At 39.3% G+C, this 12,448-nt stretch overlaps 1 protein-coding gene across 1 annotated transcript in view; it reads right to left on the bottom strand.

Annotated features, from left to right (window-relative positions):
• Positions 1-6,713: 6,713 nt before the first annotated feature.
• fnta (farnesyltransferase, CAAX box, subunit alpha) overlaps positions 6,714-12,448 on the bottom strand; it is a 32,909-nt gene continuing 27,174 nt past the window's right edge. Inside the window, exon 9 of the mRNA XM_079839068.1 lies at positions 6,714-11,078. Coding sequence (XP_079695194.1) covers positions 10,911-11,078 — 168 coding nt within the window. The 3' untranslated portion in view covers positions 6,714-10,910. The remainder of the gene's footprint in view (positions 11,079-12,448) is intronic.

Here is a 12,448-nt window from a genome sequence, read left to right as displayed (position 1 = left end):
CTTGATTCAGTATGAATTCATATGTATATAGCCTACTGTACATACGGAAAAATAAGTTTGCCTTTTAGCACTATTTTAAACTTTTTTGGGGTTAAATTATATTTGCTTGAATTCTTTACTATTATATAACATTTAAACATTTCACAAATAAGTAAGCAGTTATGATCTGCAATACTTTTTTGAGCAGCAAGATACAATATTGATTAAAGGGCCACACATTGGCATTACAAGTGAATTTTTTTATTTTTCCAGCCACAAAATGACTCTAATTTGCTCTTTGCATTGGAATTCTCTATTTTAACCTTAATTAAATACACTAATTGTAATATAAATAATACAAATATTAGAAGAAAAAATGTAAGTGTTATTAATGGACCATAATTATTGCACAAATAGTATTTACTACCAAAAGATCTCCTCCAAATTTTCAATAAATATTATTGAACTAAAATATAGGCTATTTATTTTAAAAATAGTTAAAGTGTATGGTCACATTTGACCACCAATGGGTATGAGTGTGACTTAATCAGTAAGGAATACCTGAGGGCTAAATACCAGAAAAACATCTCTACCCCTCTCCATAATAAAATGATACTGTAAATGTGGCTGACGTAATAATCAATGCACACTATGCTGTACTATTTACCCAAAAATTGCTACCATGTTTACCTAAATATTGCAAACACCTGTATAGTGAAGCTGTTGTGTAACTTACGCGGCTTAAGCCATTCAAATGTATTGACACAGCGCTAGAAGTGGAAGCTCCGCGAACCACGTGAGATGACAGGCTGGCAGAGACTTGTAATTGAGCAATAGCGCGAACACTATCGAAATATTTTGAACAGCTGAATATTCATCTCATGATGAAAAAGTAGCGACGATTATAGACGAAATTGAAGAGAGATTTTATCTTTGATTTTATTTTATGCAAGACATTTTAGTCTTGTCCTTTTTCGGCAACAATAATGCATGTTAATTTAGTCTTAGTCTGCGTTTTTGGACTTTGGTGCAGTCTCGCCATCGTCTCGTCTTCGTCATGAAAAAAAAAGGTTGTTGACGAACATATTTAGTCTCGTCTCGTCTGACGAAATTAACACTACCCGGGCTCAAGTCCCGCTTGGAGCGGGCGGTTTGAACAGGAGGGGTTACATTGGTGCCGGACCCGGATGGGAGTGAGGTTTAGGGGGGTGAGTGTAACGGAGGCCAGCTAGTAGTCGATGTGTGAGTAAACCTCACTCCTCTGATCTCAAGAGACGCTCTAGCGACTGACGCTAGAGGTTGCAGCCTTTAGCCTCCTTGTTAGAGCGTCTGACTCTCATGCCGGCGGACCCGGGTTCGAGTCCCGCTTGGAGAGGGCGGTTCGCACAGGAGGCGTTATACATGCAACATGGTAATACTATAGTTATCTTTCAAGTACAACTTTTTTATAAGGGGCTATGGACACATAACTGGAAAAAGCACAGCAACATAAATCTTTGAGGTGTTAAACATAAGCCTGAATCACATTTTTTTTAAAGATGCACTTTAGATTATATAGTTCTGCAGGAATCATGCAGACCAAAAAAACCCGGAATCACGCTCGTGCAAACTTTCAAAACTCAAACTTTCAGGGAAAATGTCTTAAAGGATTAGTTCACTTCAAAATGAAAATTTCCTGATATTTTGCTCACCCCCATCTCATCCAAGATTTTCATGTCTTTCTTTCTTCAGCCGAAAAGAAATTAGGTTTTTTGAGGAAAACATTCCAGGATTTTTCTCCATATAATGGACTTCAATTGCAACCAAAATGTTGAAGGTGCAAATCAATGCAGTTTCAAAGGAAGGGCTTCAGAGGCTCTGACCGATCCCGCACGAGGAATAGGGTCTGTTCTAGCCAAAACTATAAAATATATACACTTTTTTAACCTTAATTGCTCATCTTGTGATGCTCTGCGACACACCACAGATTGCGTAATCACATCGGAAAGGTCACGCTTGACGTAGGCAGAAAAACCGCCCCAAGCGAACGTGCGAAGACTAAGAGAAACGGCCTTTACCAAAAAAAAGGTTAAAGACCGATGTGTGACGATTTTGAAGCAGGTGTTTGTATTAGTCTTCGCACGTTCGCTTGGGGCGGTACTTCCACCTACGTCAAGTGTGACCTTTCCGCCGTGATTACGTAATCCGTGGCCATCACAGAGCAGCGCAAGAGGAGCAATTGATGAGCAAAAAAGTATATAGATATTATTATATTTTTTTTTTTTATTGTCCGATGGTTTGTCTAGATTAGACCCTATTCCTCGTGTGGGATCGGTCAGAGCCTCTGAAGCCCTTCCTCTGAAACTGCATTGATTTGGATCTTCAACCGTTGGTTGCCTTTGAAGTCCATTATATGGAGAAAAATCCTGGAATTTTTTCCTAAAAAAAAAAGCGGATTTTCTTTTCGACTGAAGAAAGAAAGACACAAACACCTTGGATGTGACGGGGGTGAGTAAAATATCATGATTTTTTTATTTTGAAGTGAACTAATACTTTAAATAAAGATGTTGAAGCTATGTGAGGGTGACGTTGAAGTCATGTGACCGTGGTGTATCTCGTTTATAGCCCATGTTTAGCTTTTATCGTCTGGCGATTGTTTTAAGCCATGTTGCGTTCATTTGGTAAGATCATCGAGATGAACAAAATGTGTAGGAATCATAAACTTTTGTTGGCCACAGAAATTTCCTGAAAGCCAGTGGAAGAAATCAAATTGGGTTTAGTCGAAGGAACCTTAAGGCCTACAAAAAGCCTCATCACCAGGTCGTGTTGATTCAATACTGTAATGTTCTAATGCTCCAGAGAGAAGCTCTGCGCCATAAACACTTCAGATCCCGCCACGGGGCTCTTCATCAGACGAGTGCCCTTGAACGAGGATCATTACGCTCTTGTACTTTAGGGAAGCTGTCCTGGTCTGACCCCGGTCTCTGCCCACAGATGTCTGCTGAAGTCAGGGTTGGGTAGAGAAAATATGACCTGGGCTTAGTAACAAAAATGACTCATGGCAAACAGTAGCTTCAGTTAATGAAGTAGAAATACCCTTCACAGGACAGCCTCTCATACCTGTACTGCCCTAACAGCACAGCAATGATCTGCTCTTGACGACATTGAGTGTTTAAATGTGCAGCAAACACTAAAACCTTTAAAAAAAATTATGTTTTAGAATGATTAGGTTTTTGTATGGGGTCCGTTCTTCCTAGCTCGCTTAAAGGGTTAGTTCACCCAAAAACGAAAATTCTGTCATTAATTCCTCACCCTCATGTCGTTCGACACCCGTCAGACCTCCGTTCATCTTCAGACACAAATGAAGATATTTTAGTGTAAAGCTGATGCTGAGAAAGGCTTCAGATAGGCCTCCATTGGCATTCAGTACATTTACACTCACAAGACCCATAAAAGGCACTTAAAACGTTGTTACAAAGTCCATCTCACCACAGTGACTCTACAATAATTTTACGATGCGACGACAATAGTTTTTGTGCGCAAAAAAAAAAATCAAAATAACACCTTTATCCAACTTGTTCTTGTCTTCTGTGTGTGCCTCCACGACGCATGCGCGAGAATATGACGCAGATCCGGCGTTCGGACACATGACCCAGAAGCGATTTGTTTACAAGCAGAGGAAGACGTGCGTATCTAAGTTGTTGAATTCTACATTGATCATGCTTTAGGTCTCGGCGTAGTTCTCAAAATGGGGTTAAAATGTGCATTTCATGGATTCCCGAACGCCGGCGCTACGTCATATTCTCGCGCATGCGTCGTGGAGGCACACACGGAAGACAAGAACAAGCTGGATAAAGGTCGTTATTTTGATTTTTTTTTTGCGCACAAAAACTATTGTCGTCGCATCGTAAAATTATTGTAGAGTCACTGTGGTGAGATGAACTTTGTAACGACGTTTTAAGTGCCTTTTATGGGTCTTGGGAGTGTAAATGTACTGAATGCCAATGGAGGCCTATCTGAAGCCTTTCTCAGCATCAGCTTTACACTAAAATATCTTCATTTGTGTTCTGAAGATGAACGGAGGTCTGACAGGTGTCGAACGACATGAGGGTGAGTAATTAATGACAGAATTTTCATTTTTGGGTGAACTAACCCTTTAATACATCTGAGATGACTTGACAGATCCCAGATCGTCTAATCGTGATAACTGATCTCGGGCTAATTTGGTTCTTCAAACGAATTTGCGGATTGGATTCAAATATCTGGATTGAGTTATCTGAGATTACTGCCCGTTCTTGTGTTCCCTGTAAAGGGCAGATGCATCAGTACTCGAAACCACAATCAGTAATGCAGCGATTGGTGATAAATGTGTGTTTTTTTTAAAAACATGATTCCCAATTATTTAGATTCACGATTTTATACAGTATTTGTACACCCTTAACATTTTTAGTTCAATGTTGTAATTAGCCATTCATTTAATTTTTGATTCAATTTGAAGCAGATTTGTTACGGGACAGCATTAATGAAAGTTTCTTAAGATCAAGTTCTCTGCATCTCCTGCACTGCATCAAGCCATCCCATAATATCCGTCACCACTCAAATTAACGGCATAAATTAATGCAACTGTACAACATGTGTGTAAGACTGCAATAACATTATTAAGTAATTATTCCATCACAAATAAATCTCTCAATTAAGTGGCTGTGTCTATAGTATTATATACAACATTTTATTTTCAAATACATTTTTATATTATTAGGGGCCAAGCACTGAAGGTGCGGAGGCACCTACAGAAATCGTTCGATTTCTTATTATTATTATTATTCTGCCATTGAAGTCTAAGGCAGCCCATAGAACCGTTTGCGGGAAAGTTGTGAAATTTGGCACACAGATACAGGACTGGCCCAACATTAACCACACCAATTTTGGAGTCCCTAAAACAATCTCTCTAGCGCCACCACCTGTCCAAAGTTTCTCATGTTTATGCTAATAACTTCTGAACCATAAGGGCTAGAAACAAAATTATTTTTTTCCTTTGATTCCTTGACTCATGATGATTCGATTCGTTTTCACGAAAATGGAACCCGATCATCTTCGGACCATGCCGACAAAAGGTTACGAAATTCAAGTTGATTCGTCAAACCGTTTGCGATAAACGCGCAAACAAATTTTACATAGCGGTTGCGAAAATACACTTAAGGCTATATCTCTGCAATGCTTTATCGTATTCAAAACAAACTTGGTACAGGTCATCTCAAGCATGACCTGAGGCAGCGTTTCGGCACAGCGCCACCTACTGGTCCGGAGATACGAAAGATGGCTATTTTTGCTTATAACTTTTGAACAGTTTGTCCAAAAACTGGTCTTGTTAGGTTTGGGACGTCATGCCGAGTCGTCTGATATCCAATTTTACTATATCGGCCATTTTGTCTGTCAGCCATTTTGAATCATGTGCTTAAATGATGTATTTTATGAACATATGATTGGATTGTTACAAAACTCGGTTTGGGTCATCAGCACGATGCCCTGGAGGAGCCTGAGAAGTTTTGAAACAGCGCCATCTAGTGGATAACTTTTTTTCAAACGCTTATAACTTTGGGTGTGATTGACTTATCATGGGAGTAACTTTTTTGTCTCCGGAATCCTTGCAGAGTCCAACGATACCAGACTTGCCAGGTTTCGGCGTATGGATTGTGCAGCGTTGTAATTTAGCGCTTATAGCGCTTTAGCTGACATCTTTGAAACCGCTAGTCCGATCAAGACGAAACCAGCGGCAGAAGTTTGGAAACATAGGTCGATAGCTAAACCCTAATTCCCAAATGTCAAAATATTGATAGTAAGGGGGAGTAAAATCCAATCAAAGTCAGGTGTCAGTCATTTTTTACGAGTTTTTTCATATAAATGTCTATAACTCCGAAACGAAATGAGATATTTTCACCCGAATTGACACACACACATGTATGGGCTCACTCCGAGGACACATAAAAAATGGTAGGATTGTGCCTCTTGGTGGCGCTATAATAGAACAAAACATGAAATTCCCATTGACTACAATGCATTTTTCAGCCTTTTTGCCTAAAATCATCTTAAAATGTGTTTAATTGCTCGTTGCTGCCGTTTATCTGACACTCTTCTTTGCGCTTGGCCCCAGTATTGCTGCTTGCAGCTATATTTACTAATGTTATTATTTAAAATTATTATCACCCCTGGTTCAGTAAGGAATTCTTGTAATAAAACAATTTTTTATAAAAAAAACCTTTCCTTTTCCTTATTTTCCTTCTATTTTCCTCTACCTCTTCCCTGCCCTAGTGTGTGATGCTCTGTGCGATGTCCAAAACTTAGTACTTCAGGCACTTTCTGTGTTTCGCTTCCTGTACTCCTCAGTTGTAAGTCGCTTTGGATAAAAGCGTCTGCTAAATGCATAAATGTAAATGTAATAAAGTAGCAATGGTTGGGACAAATTTCAAGTATCCACACCGCTTAAAAAGTTACAATCAAATCCTGTTTGCATGAAATAATTAGCTCCCGAGCAGGTTTAAGTTTACTGACCTGTTGCTATGACAGCAAGTCCAGGATGAGCATCGAAGAACCAAACAATCCAAGATCATGCCAAATCGTCAACAATCAAATCCACCTTGTCTTGATATCAAAACATAAACAGATATTTTACATGCACCATCATGCCGTAAGGAGTGTTTAAAATCCTTGTTCATGGCCACCATCACTGGAAAAGAATGGCTTTAAGAGTATGCAAAGCCTTCAGAAAGCGCTCATTTATTGGGCAATAGTAATGATTTTTTCCCATTACCCCTGGTTTCACTTTGCATGTACACTGCTTAATTGTTCTTTGAGTAAATGTAACTGTGTGAACCGAAACCTTTCAGTGTTTTCTAGATAAAATCAGTGTTTAAGGCATTGAATTGTAGTCGGCTCATTAAGCACAGCTAGCATTAGATGCATGTAGACACACTCAAGAGCACCGGTAAAAAGTTTGCGGTCTGTAAGGGTTTTTTTTATGTTTAGTTGATCAAAAATACAGTAAAAATTGTGAAATATCACTACAATGTTTTCTATGTGAATATATAGTAAAGTGTAATTTATTCCTGTGATCAAAGCTGAATTTTCAGCATCGTCTTCAGTGTCACATGATCCTTCACAAATCATCCTCATATGCGGATTTCATGCAACATTTTGAAAACAGTTGTGCTGTTTAATATTTTCATGAAAACCATGATTTAGTTTTTTTGAATGCATAGAAAGTCCAAAAGAAGAACATTTATTTGCAATAGAAATTTTTTTAACATTATACAATCTTACTGACCCCAAACTTTTGAACGGTAGCGTACACAAAATAAACAGTTTTAGTGGAGTTAAGCATGTTCATAGATGCATACAATTCAAAAAGCGTAGTCTGCTAAAAATATTGAAATTAGTCCACGCTTGCAAACACTTTCAGATCTTCATTTCAACCACGAAAGGCAAGACAAAGAAAAAGAAAGTCATTCAGCTTTAGCATCAACCATTATTATTTCTGAACATACAAAATGCATGTACACTCACAGTCTGAGCAGAGTTTGGGAACACAGACCAGAAGATGCTTTGGCAAGAGAAGCTCCTACAAATGAAGCATGTCAGTTATGTATTTGCTGTGATAAATGACACCTTTGACCTCTGAAAACATAAATGCTTGTCTAAAACATGAGTATGACAGAACCATTTTCCACTGCAGAAACCAAAACCCTCAAAGCCATTTTACAACCATTGTAAACATTTCAATGTAGAAAACATCACAAATATTCCATAACAATGTGAGGGTTCCACTATAGAACCCCTGAGAACCATTTTAGAACTATTTGAGGGTTCCACTATAGAAACAATCACCATTAGTCTAGAACTGTTGTGAGGGTTCCACTATAGAAACAATCACCATTAGTCTAGAACTGTTGTGAGGGTTCCACTGTAGAAACCATCAGAAATAGAATAGTTCTAAAATTGGTTCTGATGGGTTCTACTGTGGAAACCTTACACATCCTAGAATATTTCTGTGGAACCAACTTTAGAACTATTCTAAGGCTTCTAAGGAAACCATCACAAATATTCTAGAGCTGTTGGAGGGTTCCACAGTGAGGTTTCCAGCTGAGAATCCCTCAGAACCATTTTAGAACTATTTGAGGGTTCCACTATAGAAACAATCACCATTACTCTAGAACTGTTGTGAGGGTTCCACTGTAGAAACCATCAGAAATAGAATAGTTCTAAAATTGGTTCTGATGGGTTCTACTGTGGAAACCTTACACATCCTAGAATATTTCTGTGGAACCAACTTTAGAACTATTCTAAGGCTTCTAAGGAAACCATCACAAATATACTAGAGCTGTTGGAGGGTTCCACAGTGAGGTTTCCAGTAGAGAATCCCTCAGAACCATTTTAGAACTATTTGAGGGTTCCACTATAGAAACAATCACCATTACTCTAGAACTGTTGTGAGGGTTCCACTGTAGAAACCATCAGAAATAGAATAGTTCTAAAATTGGTTCTGATGGGTTCTACTGTGGAAACCTTACACATCCTAGAATATTTCTGTGGAACCAACTTTAGAACTATTCTAAGGCTTCTAAGGAAACCATCACAAATATTCTAGAGCTGTTGGAGGGTTCCACAGTGAGGTTTCCAGCTGAGAATCCCTCAGAACCATTTTAGAACTATTTGAGGGTTCCACTATAGAAACAATCACCATTACTCTAGAACTGTTGTGAGGGTTCCACTGTAGAAACCATCAGAAATAGAATAGTTCTAAAATTGGTTCTGATGGGTTCTACTGTGGAAACCTTACACATCCTAGAATATTTCTGTGGAACCAACTTTAGAACTATTCTAAGGCTTCTAAGGAAACCATCACAAATATACTAGAGCTGTTGGAGGGTTCCACAGTGAGGTTTCCAGTAGAGAATCCCTCAGAACCATTTTAGAACTATTTGAGGGTTCCACTATAGAAACAATCACCATTACTCTAGAACTGTTGTGAGGGTTCCACTGTAGAAACCATCAGAAATAGAATAGTTCTAAAATTGGTTCTGATGGGTTCTACTGTGGAAACCTTACACATCCTAGAATATTTCTGTGGAACCAACTTTAGAACTATTCTAAGGCTTCTAAGGAAACCATCACAAATATACTAGAGCTGTTGGAGGGTTCCACAGTGAGGTTTCCAGCTGAGAATCCCTCAGAACCATTTTAGAACTATTTGAGGGTTCCACTATAGAAACAATCACCATTACTCTAGAACTGTTGTGAGGGTTCCACTGTAGAAACTATCAGAAATAGAATAGTTCTAAAATTGGTTCTGATGGGTTCTACTGTGGAAACCTCACACATCCTAGAATATTTCTGTGGAACCAACTTTAGAACTATTCTAAGGCTTCTAAGGAAACCATCACAAATATTCTAGAGCTGTTGGAGGGTTCCACAGTGAGGTTTCCAGCTGAGAATCCCTCAGAACCATTTTAGAACTATTTGAGGGTTCCACTATAGAAACAATCACCATTACTCTAGAACTGTTGTGAGGGTTCCACTGTAGAAACTATCAGAAATAGAATAGTTCTAAAATTGGTTCTGATGGGTTCTACTGTGGAAACCTCACACATCCTAGAATATTTCTGTGGAACCAACTTTAGAACTATTCTAAGGCTTCTAAGGAAACCATCACAAATATTCTAGAGCTGTTGGAGGGTTCCACAGTGAGGTTTCCAGTAGAGAATCCCTCAGAACCATTCTAGAACTATTTGAGGGTTCCACTATAGAAACAATCACCATTACTCTAGAACTGTTGTGAGGGTTCCACTGTAGAAACCATCAGAAATAGAATAGTTCTAAAATTGGTTCTGATGGGTTCTACTGTGGAAACCTCACACATCCTAGAATATTTCTGTGGAACCAACTTTAGAACTATTCTAAGGCTTCTAAGGAAACCATCGCAAATATACTAGAGCTGTTGGAGGGTTCCACAGTGAGGTTTCCAGTTGAGAATCCCTCAGAACCATTTTAGAACTATTTGAGGGTTCCACTATAGAAACAATCACCATTACTCTAGAACTGTTGTGAGGGTTCCACTGTAGAAACTATCAGAAATAGAATAGTTCTAAAATTGGTTCTGATGGGTTCTACTGTGGAAACCTCACACATCCTAGAATATTTCTGTGGAACCAACTTTAGAACTATTCTAAGGCTTCTAAGGAAACCATCACAAATATACTAGAGCTGTTGGAGGGTTCCACAGTGAGGTTTCCAGTAGAGAATCCCTCTGAACCATTCTAGAACTATTTGAGGGTTCCACTATAGAAACAATCACCATTACTCTAGAACTGTTGTGAGGGTTCCACTGTAGAAACCATCAGAAACAGAATAGTTCTAAAATTGGTTCTGATGGGTTCTACTGTGGAAACCTTACACATCCTAGAATATTTCTGTGGAACCAACTTTAGAACTATTCTAAGGCTTCTAAGGAAACCATCACAAATATACTAGAGCTGTTGGAGGGTTCCACAGTGAGGTTTCCAGTAGAGAATCCCTCAGAACCATTCTAGAACTATTTGAGGGTTCCACTATAGAAACAATTACCATTACTCTAGAACTGTTGTGAGGGTTCCACTGTAGAAACCATCAGAAACAGAATAGTTCTAAAATTGGTTCTGATGGGTTCTACTGTGGAAACCTTACACGTCTGGTATGAATTTCTGCCAAACTCCCACAGTCCAGTTCATTCACCGCAAGGTAAGTGTACAGCTCACTCTGAGAGCGTTTAAGCATATGGCTACTTCGTTCTGACTTGCAAGCACTGCTGTTAAAAGCCTGGCTGTGCACACGCGCACACTCATACAAAGATAAAGAGTCTATAATGTCTCAGTATTTCTTCTTCCTCCCCTCCTAGCATGTGTCCAGGTCTGCGCTTCTCCTCAGGGGTCACTGGGCTCCACGTCGGGCTGCTGGGAGGAGGAAGGAGGCGGGTCCGAAGAAGAGGGGGCGGGGTCACCTGAGCCATACGCGTTCTGGAGAGAGCGGGACACGTAATTCCAGTATTCCCTTCTAATGGTGTCCTTCTCCTCGGCCAGGAACTTACAAAGCTAAAACACACAAAATCAAGGCTCTTTATCATTGACGGAGACAGTAGAGAAGCATTTGGACACCATGCAGGCTGGAAACCTCGCCATTCTGACGAGAAACAAATGGATTTTAAACCCCAACACTGTATATATTTTTCAGACGGTGTAAAACAACAGGGGAGTAGAAGTCTAAATGCATCTCTGACATTTTCCCTTGTAACAAGCACCCTTGTACAGCAGTGAGGCGGCCGGTTCCCTCTGAGCAGCAGCAAGAGCCAGTTCAGACCTTATGAAAGGATATCTGCTAGTTACTCTCATCAATATTCTGCACTTCACAGTCTCAAGGAAAAGGTCAGCGGTCTGAGTTCTCTAGCTCGACCTGATGAGGAATTCTCCAGAAACATGCGCAGAATCCTTTCTGGAACCTTTTTAAGACTTGTGATGCTTCCGCTACAGAAACACTCAGAGCTGTTGTGACATTTCCAGAACCCCGTCAGAACTATTGTAAAAGTTACACTGTAGAAAACATCACAAATATTCAATAACTATGCAATGATTTCACTACAGAACCATTTTAGAACTGTTCTGAGAATTCCACTGCAGAAAGCAAAAACCTAAAAAGCAATTTTAGAACCATTGTAAACGTTTCAATGTAGAAAACATCACAAATATTACATAACAGTGTGAGGGTTCCACTATAGAAACAATCACCATTACTCTAGAACTGTTGTGAGGGTTCCACTGTAGAAATTATGAGCAATAGAATAGTTCTAAAATTGGTTCTGATGGGTTCTACTGTGGAAACCTTACACATCCTAGAACATTTCTGATGGTTCCACAGTAGAAACAATTTTAGAACTGTTCTAAGGGTTCTAAGGAAACCATTACAAATATTCTAGACCTGTGTGAGGGTTCCACAAAAGAGCCATTCTAGAACGGCTCTGAGAGTTCCACTGTAGAAACCATCAGAAATACTCTAGAACCATGAGGTTTCCACAGTAGAAACCCTCAGAACCATTTCACAACTCTTCTGAGGGTTCTGTTGTAGAAACCATCAGAAATATTCTAGACCTGTGTGAGGGTTCCACAAAATAGCCATTCTAGAAAGGTTCTGAAGTTCCATTGTGGAAACCATCAGCAATATTGTAGAATTGTGAGGTTTCCACGGTAGAAACCATCAGAAATATTCTAGAACAATGTGAGGGTTCCGATGTAGAACCCCTCATAACCACTCTAGAATTGTTGTGAAGGTTCTACTGTAGAAACCATCACAAATATTCTAGAACAGTGTGAGGTTTCCACAATAGAACCCATCGGAACCAATTTTAGAAATATTCTAAGGAAACCATCACATCACAAATATTCTAGACCTGTCTGAGGGTTTCCAGGTT

Source organism: Gobio gobio (genome assembly GCF_949357685.1).
Source record: "Gobio gobio genome assembly, chromosome: 16".
Lineage (NCBI taxonomy): Eukaryota > Metazoa > Chordata > Actinopteri > Cypriniformes > Gobionidae > Gobio > Gobio gobio.
Note: the sequence above shows the minus strand (reverse complement) of the source record. Positions and strands in the feature narration are given on the sequence as shown.